Source organism: Alosa pseudoharengus, unplaced genomic scaffold (assembly GCF_046254945.1).
Source record: "Alosa pseudoharengus isolate Yale_2024_CS ecotype anadromous, Long Island Sound unplaced genomic scaffold, YU_APseudo_1.1 YU_APseudo_1.1_scf_23, whole genome shotgun sequence".
Taxonomy (NCBI): domain Eukaryota; kingdom Metazoa; phylum Chordata; class Actinopteri; order Clupeiformes; family Clupeidae; genus Alosa; species Alosa pseudoharengus.
This window is the reverse complement of record NW_027468685.1, coordinates 33,481,010-33,507,704: the sequence shown is the minus strand read 5'-3', so window position 1 is coordinate 33,507,704 and position 26,695 is coordinate 33,481,010. Positions and strand designations below refer to the sequence as shown.

The following is a 26,695-nucleotide window of genomic DNA, read 5'->3' as shown; positions in this document are numbered from 1 at the left end:
AAGTCAAATATCCAGTGACACAGGGTGGTGTTCAGTCCTAAGGCCTTCATCTTTGTGACCAAGGTGAGAGGTACTATCGTGTTGAATGCTGAACTAAAGTCAATGAACAGCATAATTATTGTTAATACTTAATAAATTATGCAATAATATTTTGTTGATGAAGTAATATTTCCATTATTTAACAAATACACATGCACTAATTATTTGTTAGGGTGAGGATACATATTCATATTCATATTCAGTTATACGTTATATGTAAGGGATAATGTATAGAACGCCGGTCATTATGGGGAAAATAAGTCCCTTCAGGGCGAAACAAGACCCCTCCGCTGCTGCGTCGGGGTCCGGTTCGCCCTGTCGGGACTTATTTTCCCCATAATGACCGGCGTTCTATACATTATCCCTTACATATAACGTATAACTTTATAACCTTATAACTTTATGTAATAAGTTTCATGGTGATGTCTGGGGGCAGCCGTGGCCTACTGGTTAGCGCTTCGGACTTGGAACCGGAGGGTTGCCGATTCAAACCCCGACCAGTAGGCACGGCTGAAGTGCCCTTGAGCAAGGCACCTAGCCCCTCACTGCTCCCCGAGCGCCGCTGTTGTTGCAGGCAGCTCACTGTGACGGGATTAGTGTGTGCTTCACTTCACTGTGTGTTCACTGTGTGCTGAGTGTGTTTCACTAATTCACGGATTGAGACCAAATTTCCCTCACGGGATATATACTTATACTTTATTTAAAAATATTGTCATTTAGCAGAGTACAGGTACAGAGCCAATGAAATGTAGTTGACATCCAACCAGAAGTGCAACGAAGCAATAAAACCAAGTGCAGGTAGAGTATGGTTGTGTATACAATAGAGATAAATAATGTACAGTGTATAGTTGGATAAATACAGGTTTTCCAGATGCATGTATGACCCAGACCAAAATGAACACTAGCAGGCCTCATTGTGTAGTAGAAATTACTAGCCTGGCACAGCCATCCCCACTACTATATCCACAGTACTATATCAACACTTGATTCCTGGCAACCATACTAAGTGCGCCATCCGCAGGAATTCTTTAACAAAGTCCCTATCAGTAAATGGCTTTCCATGGGTAGCTAGTAGGTGAGCTACCTTATAGCTAGCTCGGACAGCAGCCTGGTTGACCTGAGTTTGGCAAAGGAATACATTCTGTTGTGCAGCCAGTCCACCTTTCATCCTCCGAATCCTGTCTTCTCTTGCTTGCACTCGCAAGCTAGCATACTCTTTGTGGCGGGTTTCGTGGTGACGACGCAGATTACATTCTTTGAAAACCGGCACACTTACTTTACATATAATACAATCTGCACGGTCCTTACACTAAACAAAAAATAATCATTGGTCCACTGTTCTTTGAAAACTATGCACACTCTATACATTTTTCGTTTAACACTAGCCATTTTGCTGTCCTGAAGACTGACAGTTCTCTGTGCTTGCGTTGTTTGTCACTGCTTGATCTCGAGCACGTCAGGTGACGAAAATTCGGCAACTATAGTTCATTTTATAACTAAATATAATTTTTTAACTGAAAAAATCAACGAAATACCAGATGCAGACGTGTTATTATTTTCCAAAAAGTAATTTAAAAAAATAGGCCATGATGACTTTTGGGTATTGCCTCATAGGGCCGGTTCAAGTAGTTGGGGGCAGAGGGGCTGGGGTTGGCCCGTGGGCCTTAGTTTGGTGACCCATGCTGTAAGTAATGCTTTTAAAAATTGCGCAAATTCAAATTGCTTTATGGAAGCACTGCTGCCCAGCTTGCGCACCCTCCTTCACAATGTTGAATGGTGACACGCACACAACTTGCAAAACATTGAATTGCTTTGAGTGAAGTGCACTTGCGAGTTGCATTCCTTCTGTCCTTAATACTAGATGCTCTGGTAACACTTTATTTTAAGGTTCACATGTTAGCCACTAATACATACCTAATTAATGCCTGTATTAGTGACTTGTAAGGCATGTGTTAGGCAACATTAATCATTTGTTAGGCATGTATTCACAAATTTCTTGTTCATGATGAATTAGGCCTTTATTCTTGATATAATCTTAATAATGACCTAGTAAGCCTTGATAACCCACTAGTATACTGTCTGAATAAATTCCAAATAGTGGGAGAACAGTTGTAGAATATAAAGAAAGATGTTCTTCTTCACACTGAAAACAGTGGCAGTCCTAGCTAGTATAACATTGGTAACTTTGCTGATCATATCATTACCCACCATATTTATGATGTAAAAAGAGTGTAATTCTCCATCAAATTCAATCAGATCAGTTACAAACAATAAAATATAGACCTAAATGAACATTTTAAGAACAGTTCTATTTGTGTGTGCATTTTTTCCATGGTAAGGATGACCTTTGCATGGAATTTCCCATTTACATACATTACAAGATATTTTCTGATTATACTGCAAGGAAATTATGCATCACAGTCTAGAGAAAAAAGTGTGGAGAAGAAAGTTGGTAATAATTCCTTACCATACAACCAATATCAGAGTCCTTTCCCATTTTAAGAGGGTAATTTGTCTGGTGCATCATGGAAACATGAACAGGCTCTTCTCCATCAAGGTGGAAGTTTTCCATTAGACTGGTCTGGCTGAACCTTGTGAGCCACTTACCTGTGATCAACCCAGAAAGGGAAAACAATAATTATGAGATGATGTCTGTTTATTTGCAGTGTACATAAATAACAATGTTGTGTCATGTTGTTTGTCTGGTTTGTGTCATGTTGTTTGTCTGGTTTGTGTCATGTTGTTTGTCTGGTTTGTTTAGTTTCTTTCTCAGTATCTCAGTACTTGGTTTGCAATCAGCTATGGATGAGTCTGCATCAACATGTGTAATATTGGAGTGAGCAGGTACGAGGCTGAAACTAGTGCATTGCAACTTGCGCATGACTGGATCTTGGACTATGACAATCCATAACTGCAATCCATGTTGATGGGGAATTGCTTGTCTCTCTCATTTCCCAACCAGCCACACCTGGGTTTACAATAGCAACTTCTGTGTTTGCTAGGTGGAATGCTTTGATAATTACTTAAAGCTGCAGTTGGCAAGATTTTTTTGATCATATTCACTGAAACCGACACTATGCTTCGACAGAACAACATAAATCAGCCGGGTTTAGAAAAAAACCCGCACTTCTACCTCCACCTAGAGCCTGTGATTTGTTTTGCAAAACTTCACAGCTCCCGGTTCTTCTGGTCCAATCAGAGCAGGGCTGGTGGGGTGTGTGATCTGACTGTCAATCAGAGTCTGGTGCAGTCTGGTGCGCACTGACGAGCACAAACTCGATGAGAGGGTGCTCATGGTAGTGGGGGAGGGGCATGAGAGTAAACATTAAAATTTTTGGCTAAGTCCCCTTAATCTGTCAGACTTGCCAACTGCAGCTTTAAGCAATATGGCACAAGTGAGAGTGGTAAGGATATACCCACGCCTGTGGCTGTAGGTCGAGTGCTGCAGGTAACCATAGCCAGGAGTATATTCTTACCAACCTCACAAACACCAGTGCAACATTTTTCCTACTGGTCGGGGATCGAACCGGCAACCCTTCGGTTATAAGCCCAAAGCCCTAACCAGTAGGCCATGGCTGCCCCAATTCAAGGGGAGGTGGAAAATTAGTGTAATTCCCCAAATGGTGGAATATCCCTTTAAGGGGGAACACATCACATTTAGTGAAGCATTTGGGAGCACACTGGATAAACTTGAAAGCAGAGGAACGTTCGATTGTTGTCCATGACCTGGCAGTGTGTGCATCCATGGCAAGCTGTTTTAACATTTAATGGCTAACCAACGTAAGTTATGGCAAGTCATTTGCAATTAGAATTATGCCTGGAAGCAATGAAACTACAGATATTAATAACATATAGTATTGATAATATATTGTAGCGATCTCACCCTCAGACAAGATTCACCTTTGGCCAGGACGGCCATTTATTGGAACAGGAAGACTCATACGCACACAGACAACTAGGACAGGGCAACACAGGGCTAGTCTCAGTCGCACATGCAACACACAATAAGGGTTTACCACACACATCAACACGAGGATAAACACATGAGGTACAACCAAAGAGACTAACACGCTAACAAATACACAACATGGTAAACGTAACTACAACTATTATAATCAACATTACACCTTATAGCATTCACTCGCACTGCATTCTGGGAGACACTCATTCAACATTAGACATCCACCGACGCTACAATATAGTTACATTTCAGGTATAAATTTGTCTTATCAATCGCAAAAAGCAATTGAATGTTTTTGACCACTGGTTTGGGCACTTTGTTTCAAAACAAAGTACCAGACAAAGTAATTTTGTTGTAGAAAAGTATTTTCTTAAGAAATACTGTTAATTTGATGCTGTTTAATTAATTTATAAATGGTGCACTGTCAATAATACTCTTTAAGACTCTTTGCCAGCTCCACTCAAATATAGCCTATGGCTGTGCCCTCTCACAGTTTATAAATAGTCAGTAGTGGGAACTACTGTTGCCATCGCGATATCCTTTTAAAAGTTTCTTATAAAAAGGAGATATCAATTATCAACAATGACAAGCCAGCTGGAACCTGCCGCGCTCTCTCCCTCTCCTGCACGCTCAAATGTGTTTCCGATTATATGAAGTAGCATAACGTACTATACTATGTATCTCGGTGTAACAAGCTGTTTTGACACTGTAAACGGTCTCTAAGAAGAGTGTAAAGCAGTTTGCAGTAGCCTAAAGTTAACCACGTCATCGTCTATCGCTGGAAAAAAATAGCGAGTGGCCTATCCTATTTAATTAATCTATCCTAATTAAATGCTCGGCAGGCCGGATTAAAGTGCGTGGCGGTCCGGATCTATGATAAATAAAACTAATAAATGCTTGGTGGGCCGTATTAGAGTGGGTGGCGGGCCGCATTTGTCCCGCGGGCCGTAGTTTGGACACCTCTGCTATAGACTGTAGAGCAGTGTTTCTCAAACATTTTTCAGACCAAGGACCACTTAACCAATAAAAAGAACTCACGGACCACCGAGCTAAAAATAAAAAAAATCTATCGCAACAGCTGGTAGGCATTTCCGTCAAAATTTCAGCCTCACCTTCAGCCGCTACAACTACTACTCTGTCGTCTTTCCATCAAGTACATATCCCTGTACAGCAGGAGCCACAGAAAAAATGTTTGCTTTGTTATAAAAAAACTTACATAATAAAACAAAAGCTTGTATGGCCCTGAAGTGTAACGGTAGGTGAATTTATTTTTAAACAAAATTGCTGTCAGATTTGGCATAATACAGAAGGAGATGCATTTCGTAATTAGAGTTATAGCAGTTCCCCACCCCACCTTTCCCTATCCTCCTCTGTGTGTGTGTGTGTGTGTGTGTGTGTGTGTGTGTGTGTGAGTTTGTGTGTGTATATGTGTGTATGTGTTTATTCTCCACGGGCTTGTTCTTTGTAATCCACTTTCAAATGTTTAGAACACATTGATTTTTGAGTGATGTTGAAGTGAATTGTATTGTAAAAATACATTTTATATTTGTATATAATTTTCATATTATACTGATTTATAAGGAAGTTGTATCTGTTGAATCAAATGTATTTTATGTCTCTATTCCGAAATGGTCTTCAATAAATATACAGCATACTTACTTCCTGTATTACTGGTAAGGTATGTCATTCTTATTGACTGTAGCATTTGCTTATATACAAATAAATGGTTTATTATATAGACCAAATAAATCTTAACCATTGTGTCTGACTTCATTATTAGTTTTTATGCATACTTTTATGTTGTTGGCAGCGGCACAGCTACCCATTTTTTGAGGGGTATGCAACAACAAATTGGCGCCCCCCCCCAAAAAAAAAAAAACAACACAAACAACTAAAGTAAAAAAGGCCAATAATGTATTACATATTATAATTTTTTTAGAAATTCTGCCTATTTGAATTGAAGTATTGTTATGTCGCAGTCACTTTAAGAGAGTCTAAACGGTTCTCATAACGTCCTTTTGCCAGCTGTTTGCCAGCTGCCAGGATAAGGCTGATCCAACTCAAGCCTTTGTTTGCGCCACATTGACAGCACAATATTAAGTTATTACAAGGAGTCTTCATTGTTAAGAAATGGAAACATGTAATGAGTTGTTGCTAATGTGACATTTCTGTTTGCAGTTTGCCATTACAAGTGCAGTATGAGCATGGTAGCCACCTAGACGTCACACTTCAAATCCTACCTGTTGCTTTTCACCATCCACTTATTTAACTACTGTCGCATCCCTTGACATGCCATCTCATTTCCCCTTTCTTTTTCTATTTTTAGCCCCGACAGCTTTTTTGCTTTATCCATCTTTTTCAATAGACGGAAACTCACTACTCGTACCTGCTCACTCAGCGCTCACGGCGCCCCCACTCACTCTTCTATGTCAAAATTCTATGATAGAATATTATGAGATAGGGCGCCTACTCTAGCCTGTTATTCCTCTAAAATGTTATTTAACATTGAGGAAATGCAGAAATGATTTAGAAACGTTCAACAGTAGCTACATATAGAATATACCAAATATATTATTATTATTATTATTTTTACCATCGCTTTGGCGCCCCCATGGTGCTGCGCCCCTATGCGCCGCATATAGTGCATACCCACTTTTTGCGCCACTGGTTGTTGGTAAGAAAGAGAAAGTGAATTCTAAATCCCCGTTTCCTGCATTTTTTTTTACACTGATCACTAAATTTATCATAACTTTTGAAAGGTTAATGATATTCCAATTCAGTCTTTTTTGTTAAATAGCCCACAACTTGCTGAATATGTCATACACTCTACATTTTTCTCTATCTTGTAGAGAAATATGATGAAAATTCATTTTTATGTGAATTAAATTAAATTTTGACAAATTTTGGATATACATTTGGAGATGATTTTCAAAGACTGTCATTACTATATCAACATTACCATATGTATTTTTTACATCATTTCATAGAACTGATCCTTCTGATTACAATGGTATGTATATCCCATTAATAGTATGTATTATACTCAAGAAATATGTTTTTTTGTCATCCAGCACCAAAAACGGAATGTGCGGCACGGACACAAAAGGGTTTAGGACGTTTCAGGATGCCACACAGCTACAGACAACGATTGGCAGACAGAGCGAGATGTCACTTATGCTGCCTACCAGAGACTGTTTTTAAGAGACTGTTTTTAAGTCACATTGGTAATAATTTCATATGATGATGCATCATTCCACAAAATGATTAGTCTTCTCTATCATAAAGTCTTCAATAGGCTTAACAATAAATATATAGCCTTAACTCAAAATTGATGTTAGGCTTATCATTTTGATCTGTAAAAAATTTCACATGCAGCCATGTCTAAATTCTGCTCACTGCACATTTATTAAAGGCTAATGTATTACAATTAGGGCTGTCAAAATAACTGATTAATTTCGATTAATTAATTTGAGAAAAAATAACTGATTAAAAAAAATAACGCAGATTAATCGATTCTGTATGACCTTTGACCCTGAGCCATTCTAGTCAGTAACCATTAGACTGTAAAATGAAGGAGAGAGAAGAAAATGTGCTGCCTAGATCATTGATTGGAACATTTACTTATAAAAAAACAGCCTGATGTTGATAAAAATAAAGTGCTGATTAAAATAAAGCGCTCTGCAATGTCACCGATGTCACACAAGTCGGACATCAATGCAAAGAAAGAGTGTTGACATTCAGGGGAGTGTTAATTTATTTTCATTGTGTCCCCTAGGTTATATCTGTGGCCTGAAATGCCTTGTATGTGAAAAAAAACGTCTTCCCGAAGCACTTTTGAATTGATTTCCTCATAGCATATTAGGTCATATCATAGATTATTATGGCCGGTGAAAATACGGTGAAAATAATAATAGAAGAGTTTTTGAACTTTAATGTCACTAATGCTGATTATTTAATGATTCATTTGAATTTAAATATTTAAAATAATTTCACAGCAAAAATTATATATGTTTTTTTTTAATCGATTGACAGCCCTAATTACAATATAATATTCGATGTTCATTATTGATTGCTTAGCTGGAATGATGCTTTTCCATATCCTCTTATTTTTAAAGCATGCCTATCTACAGGCATGCAATTGGGCTATGGGGAATAGGAATAGCATGTTGTAGTTGTGGTTATCACAGAAAAAAGACCTATTTGCATTGCATGTAAATGCAATGGACTATTATCAATGTTCTTCTTCTTATTCTCTATTTTTACAGTGCATGAAAATGCACTGTACTGTTCTTCCTAGGCATTTCATTCTTCTTCTTCTTCTAACGCAGTTAATGCAGCTTCAACCGTTTAACGTAGAAACTTCATTCAAACTATGTTACGTAGGTCTTACTTAGGACATCTGGGCTTTGTATTTTTCATCTTTATAACGTTTATACATTTTAAACTATTAACTAGAAAACGCAATTCCAGGGAATTACCAGTGCATGAAAATGCAAAACATATGGTGTGAAATATATTGTTAAAACAGATGATGTGCTAATTAGCAACCAACATGATGAGGTTTAATATAGTTGGAATGACTGAACTAGGTAGATGAGGTTTAATATAGTTGGAATGACTGAACAGTTAAATAGGTGGATAGTTTAAAAGGTTTAATTATTTCCTAGGTAGATGAGGTTTAATATAGTTGGAATGACTGAACAGTTAAATAGGTGGATAGGTTAAAAGGTTAAATTATTTGCGAGATAGGCCTAGATGAGGTTTAATATAGTTGGAATGACTGAACAGTTAAATAGGTGGATAGTTTAAAAGGTTAAATTATTTCCTAGGTAGATGAGGTTTAATATAGTTGGAATGACTGAACTAGGTAGATGATGTTTTAGTTATTTTCGATAACGATAATGGATAATTGCTGTTTTTTTTTTACATTTTACCAGAGGCGGACAGAGTACAGAGCTTTATCACTTGAGTAGCCTACATTTTCTAAATATTGCATTACTACTGCCACAGTGCTTACATAGATGTACAGAAACGTCCTACATGGAGTTATGAAAAATGTTAATGTTAATACCTTGGAGAATGTAAAAGGAATTGAAAGTAAAATCAAGTCATTTTCATCTTTTTACCATGTTGTCAGGGATGGGCAGTATTTCTAATACATGTATTTAAAATACATATTTCAAATACAAAATACTAGTATTTTGTAATTGAAACACTTGAAGCGAAAACTATCATTAAATTGAAATAGTCTGGCGAGGTGGGGCCACAGGTTGGCACATTCCCAGGATGGACCTGCTGCGTGTCTTCATCCATTGTTTCGTCCATGATTTCGTCTCTTATCTAAATCTGACCATGGAGTTGACTTTGGCGGAAAGCTGAAGGTGATTGCTGATAGGCTGTCCCAATCAGTGGCGCCTGCACAATCCAATCATGTTTGAGAGGGAAACAACAAATTGAGGGTTTCCGAATTTTTTCTTTTTTTTTTAGAAGTAACTGGTACTCACGGTTATGGATAGAAATGTAGTGGAGTAAAGAGTACAATATTTGCCTCTCAAATGTACTTGAGTAAAGTCATGAGTACTCCCCAAAAATGATACTCGAGTAAAGTACAGATCCCTTAAAATTGTACTTAAGTACTGTACTCAAGTAAATGTACTCCGTTACTGTCTGGCTCTGCATTTTACACCCATGCAGTGCAGTGTGTTGCAAGTTCTGAAGTTAATAAACATTGCCCTGGTGTACACACCGCGTTGTTTAGTTTTTTTTATTCAGAGCTATGTACGCAGGTTTTTTTGTTGTTGGTCTGTAACCTCAAATCCCTGTTTTGAGTCGCCAGATCCACCCCGCCTTTGTGCTCAGGCACCTCCCACTTTACAAATTAAGCACTGCACACACATATGCATGCACCCCCGAGGAGATGTAAGCAAACATACAGAGCAGAGGGACAGTGAGCAGGTGGTGGAGAGTGTAGAGCCTAGTTGACGCTACATGATATGAACTCAGTGGCGGAGCAGGTAGGCTATGTGTGACATGCCATGGTGACGATGATGATTATGATGACTTATTAATTGCGATAATGTAATGATATGGTAATGATAACATAGTAAGGCCGTGCTGTGATTATAATAACAAATAGCGCAATTTAAATTTGCATGAGTGGTGGTTGGTCTCTCAAAGTAGAGTGTTGAAAGGGTTCTATCTTGGAAGGGTTATCATGGTAAAGATGGGCTAAAAGACTGTAGACTGATGGAAATGTAGGCTACAAAACGTCAAGTCATATTCATGCACAAGCCAACTAAGCTGTATAACCTATACGATAGGCTACTGGAAGACATTAAAGATAATTAGTTCATGTTATGCTATACTGTTCCAAAATTTACCAGTAATGTAGGTAGGTAGTATAGCCTACAGGAATAGAATAATTCCAGCAACAGCCCTGTTTATTTTGTGTTGTTTCAGTTGTCCTACAATAATATTGTTGTCTACGACAATCTAGGTAATTTAGCTCTTTATACATAGGCTTCATTGAATAATTGAATAATTTGAAATGATACTTTGAATTCAAACAGAAACTCTTCTTTAATAATTGCTTGTTAGCCTACTTGAATATGGAGATCATGTGCTCCATGGCTACCTCTGATCAGTCAGAGTAATAGCAAATGAGGCCTACATCACTTTCAGTGCTCCATGACAGTTGAACATTATGCATATTTAAGGGAAATGCAAAGATTTTGTATATAATTAGGTGTGCCCGACCGATTTGAGGGCCGCTTGGGACAAATTTGCCAGGGCCGATTTTTGGTCCCAGTTCGCCCCTGCATGCAGGCAAGCACGCACACACACACACACAGATAAACAGACACACACACACACCTCATTACCCCCACACACAAACCCTCACAAGTGAACCTATGCATATACACACACACAAAGAGAAGCACACGTATAAACAATACCAAACATACACTATGCACACAATTTACATACACAAAAGTAGGGGATGGAGATAATTGGTGGCGTTTTGAGCAAGACCGCTTATTTGCATTATCACTGAATGGCCTTACAGTGATGCTAACTGGGCAGGGTGCCACGTCGTTATTTTATACCACTAACAATGCTAAACATATAACTAGAAAAGCATTTCCTGAAGGAAAAACAGTGCATGAAAATGCAAAAATATGATGAGTTTATATGGTTAAATTATTTGCTTGGTAGATAAGGTTTAATATAGTTGGAATGACTGAACAGTTAAATAGGTTGATAATTTAAATGGTTAAATTATTTAGGTAGATAGTTGACGATAACTAACAGTTGGAATGGCTCCAATGTTTGCTAGCAGTTATGCTAACTATGTTAACAAAGATAATAATGTTAACCAAGTTAATATGCTAACTAGCAGGCTAACAATGTTAAAATGCTAACTATGCTAACCATGTGACTTAGCTAACCTAGCTAATCATTTTTAGTAGTTATGCTAACTAGCATGCTAACATAACCTAGCTAATCATTTTTAGCAGTTATGCTAACTATACTAACTAGCATGCTAACATGCTAGCATGCTAACTATGTTAACCATGTTACTTAGCTAACTTAGCTAATCATTTTTAGCAGTTTTGCTAAAAATGCTAACTAGCATGCTAACACGCTAGCATGCTAACTATGCTAACCACGTTACTTAGCTAACTTAGCTAATCATTTTTAGCAGTTTTGTTAAAAATGCTAACTAGTATGCTAACATGTTAGCATGCTAACTATGCTAACTATGTTACTTAGCTAACTTAGCTAATCATTTTTAGTAGCTTTGCTAAAAAATGCTAACTAGCATGCTAACATGCTAACTATGTTAATCATGCTAACTAGCTACAGTGGGTAGGAGTCATAGTTGATGACAAGTAACAGTTACAATGGCTGAACAGTTAAAAAGTTCAGTAGTTTAAAGGGTTAAATTGTTTAACAGTGAAATATTGTATTGAGGACTTTTATTTTGAAACAGTTTTTGGCAGAGGAAGCAGTTGAACAGGATGTGTGGCCTTAATAGGGCCAGTTTGTATGCTTAAAGCCTGAGACTGGCAGTTGATGCAGGTGGCCCGAACACCTGCCATAGGATTCTAATTGCTTAACGGCCGTATTGTGATGTCATAATCATAGTGTTAAGTCAATGGGGACATTTTTAATAGTTTTTAATTCATAGTTTAAAAAGTATAAAAGTTACAAAGGTGAAAAATACAAAGCCCACATGTCATAAGTAAGACCTACGTAACATAGTTTGAATGAAGTTTCTACGTTAAACGGTTGAAGCTGCATTAAGTGCGTTAGAAGAAGAATAATAACTAGAAATGCAATTCCAAGGAATTACCAGTGCATGAAAATGCTAAAGTTGTGATGTAAAATATCATGTATAGTTAAAACAGATAATACAGAGATGGTTACTACGGTGATGCTAGGATAGACATGGTGGTTGCATAGCTTAATAAAAGTTGATAGTTTAAAAGAAGACTGTTTAAAAGCTGAATGTAGATAGTTTAAAAGTTGTTGATAGACAGCTAGTTTAATAGATAGTTTAATGATAGTTTAAAAGTAGACCGTTTAAAAGTTGAAGGTAAATAGTTTAAAAGTTGTTGACAGACTGGAAGTTGAATGAATGTTGATATTCAAATAGTTTAATGGCTGTGTATAGGTAGATATTTGACGATAACTGAAAGTGGGAATGGCTCTAATGTTTGCTAGCAGTTATGCTAAGATTTTTAACTATGCTAACCATGCTACTTAGCTAATGTTTTATAGCAGTGCTAACAATGCTAACCTGCTAACCATGTTACTTAGCTAACGTTTTCTAGCAGTTTAATGAATGTTGATATTCAAATAGTTTAATGACTGTGTATAGGTAGATATTTGACGATAACTGAAAGTTGGAATGGCTCTAATGTTTGCTAGCAGTTATGCTAAGATTTTTAATTCTGCTAACCATGCTACTTAGCTAATGTTTTATAGTAGTGCTAGCAATGCTAACTTGTTAACCATGCTACTTAGCTAACTTAACTAACATTTTCTAGCAGTTTTGTTAAACATGCTAACTATGCTAACAATGTTAACATGCTAACTATATTAACCATGTGACTTAGCTAACTTAGCTAATCATTTTTAGCAGTTATGCTAACTATGCTAACTAGCATGTTAACATGTTAGCATGCTAACTATGTTAACCATGTTACTTAGCTAACCTAGCTAATCATTTTTAGCAGTTTTGCTAAAAATGTTAGCTAACATGTTAGCATGCTAACTATGCTAACCATGTTACTTAGCTAACTTAGCTAATCATTTTTAGCAGTTTTGCTAAAAATGCTAACTAGCATGCTAACTATGCTAACCATGTTACTTAGCTAACTTAGCTAATCATTTTTAGCAGTTTTGCTAAAAATGCTAACTAACATGCTAGCATGCTATGCTAACCATGTGACTTAGCTAACCTAGCTAATCATTTTTAGCAGTTTTGTTAAAAATGCTAACAATGTTAGCAATGCTAACATGTTAACTTTGTTAACCATGCTAACTAGCTACTGTGGGTAGGAGTCATTGTTGATGAAAAGTGTTGACATAGTTGATGACAAGTTAAAAGTTGTTGATAGACAGCTAGTGAATGTATATAGTTTAAAAGTTGAATGTAGATAGTTTAAAAGTTGTTGATAGACAGCTAGTTTAATAGATAGATAGTTTAATGATAGTTTAAAAGTAGACCGTTTAAAAGTTGAATGTAAAAAGTTCAGTAGTTTAATGGGTTACATTGTTTAACAGTGGATTATTGTAGTGAGGACTTTTATTTTGAAACAGTTTTGGGCAGAGGAAACAGTTGAATAGGATGTGTAGTCTTAATTGACCCAGATTGTATGCTTAAAGCCTGAGGCTGCAGGTGGCCTGAACACCTGCCATAGGATTCTATTGCTTAATGGCCGTATTATGATGTCATAATAGGCAATGTTAAGTCTATGGGGAATTTTAAAAAGTTTTTCTTTAATAGTTTAAAAAGTATAAAAGTTTCAAAGTTGAAAAGACATAGCAACCCGATCTGTTTGAAGACCTACGTTACAAAGTTTGAATGAAGTTTCTAAGTTAAACTGTTCAAGAGAAATTGCGTCTAGAAAAAGTGGTAAGCGGAATAATAATAATAAGAAGTTGTTGCCTAGGAAGAACAGTACAGTGCATTTTCATGCACTGTAATAAGAAGAAGAAGTTGCCTAGGAAGAACAGTACAGTGCATTTTCATGCACTGTAATAAGAAGAAGCCTAGAAAGAACAGTACAGTGCATTTTCATGCACTGTAATTACACTTCTGTGGTAGTGTGGTGAGGGTTTCTACAGACAAACCGAAGAAAACTAATAAACTCCACCAATAAACACTTTAAAGAAGTTTCCTACCCATAGTCATACTAATGTAAACATACATGCCATCTGTACACATCATTCACATATGCCCAAAATACATATATAAAGGTCATATCAAACATATTACTAAAACAGGTATAAGAATAAAAGGGATACTACCTTTAAAGTAGGCTGCTCCTACAGAGCTGATGCCTCCATTCCGTGGCAGAGGTGCAGAGATGATTGGATTAATCTTGCCACCCGTTTCTCTCTTAAACCAATCATTGATTGTCTTCATATCACGAGGTCCCCCCAAGAGTGTAAAAGGTTTAACACCATAGTGCTTCTCCACATCACTCAGATAACCAGGCTTAAGACGTAACCCTACACACACACACACACACACACACACACACAAAACCATATGAAAATATATCCAGCACTCAGCAACCACTGATGATACAAAAAGTCTTTCTTTGTCACACACACATACTTACTCCTGGCTAATAGAACACGTGCAGCAGAGCTGAAGCCTTTTCCAGGGGCCTTCAGAGAGACCAGCAGTTCACTCAGGGTGTCATGTAATTTGATATCCTTAAGAGTGTGATACCGCAAAGTCCTGTATAGCTGTTTCTCCGCTTGCTCTGATGCACCTGCATGTGGAAAGTTATGAAACCGTAACTAACATTGTTAACTAGCATTAAGGGGCGAATTCTCCCATTCGCGCGTAAATCATGTGTAAGCCCTTTTTTACGCACTCCAGTTACGTGCATTCTCCCATTCTCACTTCTGTCACACCTACAGCGCGTAAGTTCGAAATCAAGGCGGCCTTATTGAAAATAGAACCAGACTGATCCACCACCTCGTTAATTTAGGTTGATATGAAAACGTGGAACGTGGACTTTCTCATTGACCTTCTGAATGGCATTTCAATCCAGAAAAAACCCAAACCAGTCTTTGATTTTGAAAACGTTAGCATGGTGAACTGAATGGCGAACGGCCGCAAACTGGCGTAAGACTGGGTTGCAATGAGGGCCTACAGTAAAATGGTCACCACATAGCCTGTAACAACGCATTATGTAATAACGACAAAATGTAATAAATTTGCATGCCATTATGTAATAACATTTCCGCATTTTGTAATAATCTGCCGCATTATGTAATAAACTGCCTCAATGCAATATGTAATACATTTTGCAGTTGTTATTACATATTGCGGTTGTTATTACAAAATGCGGGTGTTGCGAAAAAAATGGATAAAAATGTAACTAGATGTACCGCAGAGCGGTACAAAATATGACCGCCGCCCAGTCCAGCACATTTTTTCCACAAAAAGAAATCACGCTGAAAGGCCTATATGATTCTAACTGTTTCACTAAATTGCATTATCCACACTCAATTCTCACTGGTATCTGCTAGACAACAAGTACCAAAACATGATTAGTTCATAGATTTCACATGTAAAATTCATTTTATACAACCCCACCTCCATCTTGCCTGTTCATAATTCTGAGAAATTCTTGATTGTTTGTGTTATGTTTATGTTATGTGTGTGGGTGTGTGTGTGTGTGAGTGTGTGTGTGTGCATGCTTGTGTGTGTGCCTGCGTATGTGCCTGTGCATGCAAGCGTATATATGTCTAATGTGTGAGTATGTGTCATACGTATGATTACTGTGAATGTATGTGTGTGTGTGTGTGTACAGGGTATATGCAGGAATCGTAGAGTTGAATTTACTACTTTTTACTACCTTTTTTACTACCTCCACAATATTTTTTACTACCAACACGACATCAAGCAGCAGCCCTTTTTTTTTTTGGGGGGGGGGGGGTACCACTTACTACTTGCTATAAGGTATAAATCATAAATATTAGGTAGACTAATAATTTCTAATTGTGATCATTAAGTATGGTCATTGTCAATGACAATGTTTTTTTGTAGTGTCGAGGCGTTCAGTTTCAGTTGTCCTTACCTTAACCCTAGCCCTTGAGTTATCCTAACCAGCCCTTAGCCCTAATAAGGTGAATGATAACCTTGGCACAAATGACGCTAAAACACCAAACACGTGTGGTGAAAAATGAAGAACAAACACCACCGACTACCCCGCCCCCCCAAAAAACAAACAAAAAAAAACAACTCCAGTCTAAGGATAGGCCCAGAAATCTATATGGATATATAAAGCCATTATTATTGGTATGGTATTGTTGTTGCACATTTGACACAAAGCAGTCCGTGAAAACATGCACATCAGTGGACTGCTTTACTAATGCAAAATTGAAAACTATGATTTCATTGCATTACTCAACATGGATGCACGATGCTTGCATGATAAATACTTCCCAAAACAACAGTTAGGTAGGTAGGTAAGGATGCCACATGATTTTGGTTAGTTTTCATGGATTCAAATGCCAATATTATAGGCTAAATTATAGGCCAAATACTGAACATTGACTGTGGAATCAAGTAGGTTACAGAGTTTCTTTCCCCCCCTAAAACCTCCTGTCACTAGCTAGATGCTTTCAAATTTAACATGGTTTTAAACTCATATGTTGCAGTTTTCTGTCACTGCAATAAAACTAGCCTATTTGGAATATTTTGTAGGCCTGCTGTTCCTTTTATGAGAACAATTTAACTGATCAAGTTTTCATAGGCTATTGAATGATTTAAATGTGAATGCCATAAACTTAATTCGCCATTAACTTTAGCGTGGTTCTTCACGCAGTTGTCATCTAAATGCAGTGTTTTGTAGTCTATTCAAAGAATTTCACGTTCATCACTCAGTTGTGGTGTAGGTCTGTCTTGAGTGATCGCTGTCCCTTTAAATGTCTGGGACTTTAAATAACGGGACTTTTAAACTGCATGCTGTTTTTGTTGATGGACAGTACCGTCTTTGATTCAGTTTTCTACCGTTTTAATAAATGACACGCGCACTTGCGTGGTTAAAACTAAGGAATTGTTTTCACTCGTTTTCTTGCAATTCCGTAACATTAGATACTAGGTCTAGGTTACGTTAAAAAATGTTGTCGGTTACTATGTCAGTGACTAGTTCGAACTTTGTTACTGATGGGATAGATGGAATTTTATTGCACGGTTCTAGATGATCACAGTCAGATGGCAGCGCTACCGTCAGCTGAACAAAAGCTTACACTAGTCAAGTCCACAGTTGTTAAAACTTCCAGCTGAAGTAGCCTAGTGTAAACTGAGAGACTTGCCTCCTAACGGAGTGAGTGTAGCCTATATTTTTTTAGCTGCTATCAGAGTGATAGGCTAGCCTAGGCCTACATCTACCGCTCCTTTGCTACATGAACAAATATTATTAGATGAGTGACAGAAGCACCGGACACCGGACCAGCAGGCCCATATGATAAACGCTGCTCTGGTAGCCTGCGGTAGGGCCTAGATGACGTGAAAAACGCGAGAGTCGCCGAAAAGCATCCCTGCATCCTGTAATATCAACTGAAGCAAAAAGGCGAAAATGTTGTTTGTTGGCGTCGCTGATAGGCTGTCAACCACGGAACTCTACACAGTTTACTTCTACGTCATTGCTATCGACTCCGACTCACTCAGGTCCTGTTAGCACGTACAGTATATATTTAGGCAAGATGAAGTTAAAACATGTAGACACAAATATTAAGCAAAAAATGTAAACTCATATTGAGGTGGTGATGAAAAATTTACTACCAAGTCAAATTGCATTTATTACCTTTTACTACCTTTCAAGGGCCTTAATTTTGGTAGATTCTATTTACTACCTTTTACTACCTTTTACTACCGCGCGGACACCCTGGTGTATCTGTTTGTGCACATGTGTGCACATGAAATGGGTTAACATGACCCCTGGAGGCAAACATACGGAAAAAAATGGTCATCCTAGGCCCTACAGTTCTTTCTTCACAGAGAACTGTGTCTGCCCTACCCTCCTTTCGGGGGGTCCAGTCCAGCGGGGGGGCTACAGATCAAAACGAAAAACGATGGTTCCATGCTATCCATGTGGGGTTACATGCCCACCAAGTTTCGTGTACCCCGGTCTTTCAGTGTCCCGGGACTCATTGACGGAAATTTGGGCATGCAAAAAAGAAAAGAAAAAAAAAAGAAAAAAATTCTGCCTAAACCTATATGACCGCCGCTTCGCTGCGCGGCGGTCATAATAATATGGTTCGTTTGAACAGCTTGATTAACTTTGTGGACACTGACTTACTGTATGGAACATTGAGCCCTGGAGGAAAAATGTTTGTTTGTTAAGAAGTTTTTGCATCTTTTCACGAGTCTCTGGGATTTTCCTGTAGCCTACTACGCATCAATGGGCGTATGACAACTTAGCCTTTCTTGTTTCATTAAGATAAAATTCTTCTTTAAGTTACGATGTTACAAAACCAGCGCACACGTTTTGTTTTCTGCCAGCACACATTCTGCCCTTAACTTGCCTTTCTTTAACTTGTCTTTTTACTCAACATAGAGGCAGCTATGTGTTTGGGAGGAGCTACTCCAAAATCTGGCATTTGTTATGTCAACAACTCTTGCGCGCATTCTGCCACTGACTTAAGCACTTTTCCAACTAAGCACTTCTGGGGACTATTAAGGTCGAGCGCCACTACAAGATGAAACAGCATGTTGTTCGATGCTGACAGTAGGTCTAGTGCACTCTGAGGAAGACGCAGTGCGTCGAAACGTCAGTCGATTGTGCACCATAATAAAACAAGTTTAAAAGTTCTCTAAGTGCTCCGGTCATCCCTGGGTTTAGTCTCTTCAAAGTAGCCCAGCCAGTTTCTCTGACCCTTGGTCCTGGACTGTGAGTACCGAAAAGGCTTGAGCACAAGTGACACCCTTCTTACATGGAAATATATTTATTTAACATAGATGTGCTTCTACTGGAATTTTTCAAGCTGCTTTTATGTGGATATGTTATTTTTCTGTACATGCATGTAGGCTAGGACTACTGTGTAGGCTACGTGACATTGGGATTCCCGTCCATATAGGCAGCAAGGTTGTTTGGGTATGCTATATTGTGGGTTTGGATATGGAATAGAAATAGAAATAGTCTGTTCCTATATTTGTAGTAATGATGCCCTGACGACTTCACATTTTTATACCAAATGTGTTTATAGATTGCTGTGCCAAATGTGTTTATAGATTACAATGGCCAATTAAGTAAACGCAACAGTGAAACGCACGCAGATGCGCATTTTCTTTTGACATGGATTGCGCTTAAAGTAACTATGCAAATAATATTAATGGAAAGGTGGGGTCTCTCAACAAACCAGCGACCAGTTTAGGCCTATTAGCTACTTAAGTTAAGAGTGAGTTGGCTGATGCAGTCACAGAAGATGTAATGCATTCCCCTGTACAATAAAGTTTCCAGAGTAGGCCTAATCCTTTAAGCTTCTTAAAAACGAGCTGTGCTTAAATCGCCTATCTGTAAATATTTAAATCAGGATATATAGTTCATGGCTAAGAGTTTGTCAGTGTAGCCATAATGATTTATTTGCACAAAATGCTAAGCATGTATTTAAGTGTCTTAAAACTTAAAGCTTACAGTAAATTGGTCAATGCATGATTTTCATAACAGGACAAATAGAAAATACAATGTTAAATATAGCCTAGATATCTGTAAATATTAAAATTAGATGATAAAGTTGGATAGCTCCAGAACTCACACCAATGGATTGTGTCTTAAAGGAGTCACACCACTTTTATGACACTAGTGCTGTTCTGTTGACCTTTACTGGGCGTGAAGGACAGGCCAATTAGGAGTTCTGTCCAACATTGATGGTAGGTGTAGAAAAAAAGTCAGCACATTTTAATCACATCGCAATAATACCAATAACCGTGATAATTTTGGTCCTGATTTTTCATCAAATGTTCATACTGTATCTCTAGTGGCTGGTAAAAAAGTTGAGTGGCTGGTAGATTTTGGAATCCACCAGCCACAACGGTAGGTGGAAAAAAATATGTTATTTCCATCCCTGATACATATGTACACTCATACACACACACACACACATAATTTGTGTGAAGTCACTACTATGTTCTCCACCCCTGATATCTGAATAGGGCCCCTATAGTCAAATAAAAAGGGTTATGTTATGTGGTATGTCTTAATAGGGCCCCTTAATCAAATACTTATGTTATTCACCCCTGATATCTGAATGGGGCCCCTCAGTCAAATAAAAAGGGTTATGTTATGTGATATGTCTTAATAGGGCCCCTTAATCAAATACTTATTCACCCCTGATATCTGAATGGGGCCCCTCAGTCAAATAACACAGGTCACACTATGTGTGATAATCATGCATTGTAATTGCCATCTTTTTTCACAGCAAGATGCCTTAAAATTCTCAATCTGTCCATTTCTTTCCACAAAACTCACCTGAAGACATCATTTAAGGGGTTATTTTGTTTTAAAATGTTCTAGAGGGGGGGGGGGGCTACAATTGCTTAGCTATTAACTTTTTGAGGTGGCCAGGGGAGCCGTTTTCATGTCTGTGCCCAGGGGCCCAGTGGATCATAATCCTTTCATAAGTATAAGTATAAGTATATACTCTTTTGATCCCGTGAGGGAAATTTGGTCTCTGCATTTATCCCAATCCGTGAATTAGTGAAACACACTCAGCAGTGAACACACAGTGAGGTGCAGTGGTGGAGGAAGTACTGAAACTCAGTACTTAAGTAAAAGTACAAATAAGCAGAGAAATATTTACTTTAGTAAAAGTAAAAGTACCACAATGTCAACCCTACTTAAGTAAAAGTAAAAAGTACCTGATTTTAAATGTACTTTAAGTATTAAAAGTAAAAGAACTTGCATAATTATTTATTATCTTAATATCTATAGGCCTATTCTAATAAAAAAAAATCAGTAGCCTATGAGGTGTGGCATTTTAATAAAGCTAGTTTTAGGTTATACTAGGCTAGATAGTTTTAAGCTGATGTAATTGTGCTTACCATCCGTGGCCCAGTTTACATTCTGACTTACAATTCTGGAGACTAATTCTGGTTATCTAGTGTGATCTGCTGAGTTAAGTATCATTCAGTAAAACACGAGAGCGGTAGACGGGGTAGACAAGGGAAACGTCCGGTGGATCATAATGCCAATTCTGCTGGTCCAGATTGAACAGAAAAGTTGTTGAGAAAGGTGTCTTTATGATAAGGTTCAGTTTCACTTGCACAGACGCGCATAAACATTGAATGGGCTTTACTACCCCCCAAATGTAGGCTATGCCTCTTTATTTGATCACACAATTAAGAAATATTTTAATCTGGAACATGTTTAGTTTTTTTCGGACATCGGTTCTATAGTCTACCATTCATGTGCCGCAAATGATCAGACGTGTGACAGACGCATGGGCATAGCCTGTAACGTCGCTGCTCCGCGGACTCACAATCTTATCGGAGAGGAGGCCCTAACGCTGCAGATAATAGATAGAGAAAGCATATGCTCAGGGCACAGAACACAGTTGCAAGTCCAGTATAGCCATGGGTCTGGTGAATATAGCCTACCGAATGCAGATGGCTACAAGCTCACGCTTTGTCTGGTCTAGACTAGTTTCAAAGATTTAGAAGCGGGGCACGTAGCGCTCTATCTTTGGTAGCAACCCAGCCCCCTGGTGAAACAAACATGTTTGTCAAAGAGAAAAAAAAACTGATCATAAAACGTAATGTAAAAAGGAACGATGGTGTTGTAGAAATGTAGCGGAGTAAAAGTACAGATAATTTCTGCAAAATGTAACGAAGTAAAAGTCAAAAGTATGCACTATAGATTCTACCTAAGTAAAGTACAAATACGTGGAAAATTTACTTAAGTACAGTAACGAAGTATTTGTACCACTGGTGAGGTGAAGCACACACTAATCCCGGCGCAGTGAGATGCCTGCAACAACAGCGGCGCTCGGGGAGCAGTGAGGGATTAGGTGCCTTGCTCAAGGGCACTTCCGCCGTGCCTACTGGTCGGAGTTTGAACCGGTTCCAAGTCCGAAGCGCTAACCAGTAGGCCACGGCTGTTTTGAATACAGTAGAGAGACAATACCAGCAATAACAATACCAGCCTCCATTACAAACGAATCAAGAAACAGGAGAATATAAAAAATGCTGCTCTACAATAGTGCAGGCGTCTGTGCAAATGTATGGAGGACTCCGGTCAAGTTGTAAAGAAATGGAAAGATTTGAACGAAGTAGGCTATGGGGTTATGACTTCATGTCAAGTTAAAGCTGAAGATGCACAGTCGGTAAGCTCCAATATCCAAAGGGGGTGATTATTACAGGTTTTCCCTATTTAACAATATAACATCATGGAGCAAATATGCCACCCTGTGACACTGTAATGGGGGAAACATCCGTATCAGCATTGATATTGTAATGTTAATTTGTGACGTTCTGTGTTACCTACATGTATTTAGAACTAGGCCTACTACTGACATCCAGCAATGTGCTGTTTCACCTTTTAGTGGCACTTGACCTTAATACAGCCCTCGGGAGTGCGTAGCTGAAAAGGCGCTTAAGTCAGTGGCAGAATGCGCGCAAAACTTGTATACTGTACATAAGAAACGTTCCATCGTGCATAAATGACAGATTTAAAGCGATGGTTCGGAGTGAATTTCATGATGACCACGAGCCAAACACACCCCCAGAACAGGGGCGTAGCCAGGATTATTTTATAGGGGGGGCCAGCTGGGTCCAGACTTTTTATTGGGGTGGCACTTGGGAATCAAAACTACTATTTAAAAACTACTCAAAAAGTTTTGAAGATTAGGATAGCCTATTTTAATAATGGTAATAAATTGTGTAAAGCCAACACTGACACACAGGTCAGTTTGTTGTCCACTCCAAATAATTTTCCAAAAGCCAATGCTATAAAAAAGTACATTATGATAATGCACCTTACTTAATCAGTCTTATTCAAATGATGTTAAAGAACAATAATAAATATAGCCGCAAGCGGCAATGGCGGGCCTGAGCACCTGTGGGCCACAACCCGTGACATGTCGGAATCCAACAAAGCACCGACGTGGTGCGTTTGTGAAATGTACATATTTGATGCGTGTGCTATTTGTTTTTGTATTTGATTTTCTGCCACATGTACTTGCTTAGCCAGGTGGGGGCGCAATGCAAGGCAGGCCCATTGGGTGTCATCATAATCATAATATATATTAACCTGAGAAATTTCAGACCATTCATTTTAAGCAAAGAACATTTCTGATACACTTTTTGGTTGGCCAGATGGTGGCGCTATGTTAGGCCTGGAAATTACACATGTGAATATCATCACAATAATGATATCCGATATTTTATAAAGTTTCAGATCAATCACTTAAGGCATTGTCCATTTCTGGCACATTTCCTGCTTGGCCAGGTGGTGGCGCTATGCCAGGCAGGCCCATTGGGTGTCTGGATATCATCATAATCATCATATCTATTAACCTGAAAAGTTTCAGACCATTCATTCAATGCACTGTGATTTATGACATATTTCCTGTTTATGTGGTGAGATATTAAAATCATATAAAATATATTACAACATTCAAAAATCCCTTCACAATTTAACATCAGCGACATCTTGGCATAATGTTTGCCAAATTTCAAATGAATCTGACAAACCGTCTAGGAGGAGTATGTTCAAATTGATCATATGAAATCAGTATAATTGTCATTCTTTCTGTTGCCAGGTGGTGGCGCTATGCCAAACATGCATTATGGGCATGTGAATATTATCATTAACATGGTCTTTAATGACCTGTGAAATTTAAAACATTTCAAGCCATGCATGGTGAATTATGACACATTTATTGTTCATGTGGAAGGGTATTAAAATTAATAATTTTGCCATTTCATCAAATTGCAACATATCAAAAAAAAGGCTTCACAATTTATCATCAGGAACATCTCAGCGTCATGTATACCAACTTTGACATGAATCGGATCAACCGTCTAGGAGGAGTACGTTAAAATTGATCATGTCCACAACGCACAAATTCTCAATTACCTCACTTCCTGTGGGCGTGGCTAATGGCATGTTAATACAAAAGTTGTTAGTTTTTGGGAGTTACATACACCCCCCAAATTTGGTGTGTGTATCTAAAACTATATGCCAACCACAAGTCACAGTGACATAAGGGGGCGCTAGCGAGTCTCTGGGCCATACCCGGGGCCAAGCTTTTTTACCTATCTGCTTTGTGTGACACCTGATGTTTGTGTCAAATTTCAAGACTTTTCAACCATGTTAACCACCTCAAAATATATGTCAACCACGGGATCAGTCACCTAAGGGGGCGCTAGCGAGTCCCTGGGCCATGCCCGGGGTCAAGCTCTTGTACCTAACTGCGTTGCGGGACACCTGACGTGTGTGCCAAATTTCAAGAATTTTCGACCATGTTAACCACCTCAAAAACAGGAAAGCAAAAAAGTAGAATAACAATAATACTCAATAATAATAATAATAATAATAATCCTTACAAAAACAATAGGGCCTTGCGCCCTTCGGTGCTCGGGCCCTAAATATAGCCGCAAGCGGCAATGGCGGGCCCGAGCACCTGCGGGCCACAACCCGTGACATATCGGAATCCAACAAAGCACCGACGTGGTGCATTTGTGAAATGTACATATTTGATGCGTGTGCTATTTGTTTTTGTATTTTATTTTCTCCCACATGTATTTGCTCGGCCAGGTGGGGGTGCAATGCAAGGCAGGCTCATTGGGTGTCATCATAATCATAATATATATTAACCTGAGAAATTTCAGACCATTCATTTTAAGCAAAGAACATTTCTGATACACTGCTTGGCCAGATGGTGGCGCTATATTAGGCATGTGAATTACAAATGTGAATATCATCACAATAATGATATCCAATATTTTGTAAAGTTTCAGATCAACCAATAAAGGCATTACCAATTTCTGGCACATTTTCCTGCTTGGCCAGGTGGTGGCGCTATGCCAGGCAGGCCCATAGGGTCTCTGGATATCAGCATAATTATAATATCTATTAACCTGAGAAGTTTCAGATCATTCATTCAAAGCATAGAGCATTTCTGGCATATTTCCTGTTTGGCCAGATGGTGGCGCTATGCTAGGCATGTGAATTATATGTGTAAATGTCATCACAATAATGATATCCAATATTTTTAAAGTTTCAGATCAATCACTTAAGGCATTGTCCATTTCTGGCACATTTCCTACTTGGCCAGGTGGTGGCGCTATGCCAGGCAGGCTCATTGGGTGTCTGGATATCATCATAATCATGATATCTATTAACCTGAGAAGTTTCAGACCATTCATTCAATGCACTGTGATTTATGACACATTTCCTGTTTATGTGGTGAGATATTAAAATCATATCAAATATATTACAACATTCAAAAATCCATTCACAATTTAACATCAGCGACATCTTGGCATAATGTTTGCCAAATTTCAAATGAATCTGACAAACCGTCTAGGAGGAGTATGTTCAAATTGATCATGTGAAATCAGCATAATTGCCATTCTTTCTGTTGCCAGTTGGTGGCGCTATGCCAAACATGCATTATGGGCATGTGAATATTATCAATAACATGGTCTTTAATGACCTGTGAAATTTAAAAAATGTCAAGCCATGCATGGTGAATTATGACACATTTATTGTTTGTGTGGAACGGTATTTAAATTAACAATTTCGCCATTTTGTCAAATTACAACATATCAAAAAAAGGCTTCACAATTTATCATCAGGAACATCTCGGCGTCATGTATACCAACTTTGACATGAATCGGATCAACCGTCTAGGAGGAGTACGTTAAAATTGATCATGTCCACAACGCACAAATTCTCAATTACCTCACTTCCTGTGGGCGTGGCTAATGGCATGTTAATACAAAAGTTGTTTGTTTTTGGGAGTTACATACACCCCCCAAATTTGGTATGTGTATCTAAAACTATATGCCAACCACAAGTCACTGTGACATAAGGGGGCGCTATGGAGTTCCTGGGCAACGCCCGGTGCCAAGCTTTTATCCCTGTCTATTCACTGTACCACTTGATGTGTGTGCTAAATTTCAAGACTTTTCGATTATGTTAACCACCTCAAAATATTTGCCAACCACGGGATCAGTCACCTAAGGGGGCGCTAGCGAGTCCCTGGGCCACGCCCGGGGTCAAGCTCTTGTACCTAACTGCGATGCATGACACCTGACGTGTGTGCCAAATTTCAAGAGGTTTCGACCATGTTAACCACCTCAAAAACAGGAAAGCAAAAAAGTGGAATAACAATAATAAATATAGCCGCAAGCGGCAATGGCGGGCCCGAGCACCTGCGGGCCGCAACCCGTGACATGTCGGAATCCAACAAAGCACCGACGTGGTGCGTTTGTGA

The 26,695-nt window shown here is 38.5% G+C and overlaps 1 protein-coding gene across 1 annotated transcript in view; it reads right to left on the bottom strand.

The window, feature by feature from the left end:
* Positions 1-26,695, bottom strand: part of serpinf1 (serpin peptidase inhibitor, clade F (alpha-2 antiplasmin, pigment epithelium derived factor), member 1) — a 171,110-nt gene that overhangs the window by 55,460 nt on the left and 88,955 nt on the right. The window contains exons 4-6 of the mRNA XM_076302402.1: positions 14,857-15,012; positions 14,540-14,743; positions 2,507-2,646 (exon numbers count right to left, since the gene is read on the bottom strand). Of these exons, the coding sequence (XP_076158517.1) occupies positions 2,507-2,646; positions 14,540-14,743; positions 14,857-15,012 (500 nt within the window). The remainder of the gene's footprint in view (positions 1-2,506; positions 2,647-14,539; positions 14,744-14,856; positions 15,013-26,695) is intronic.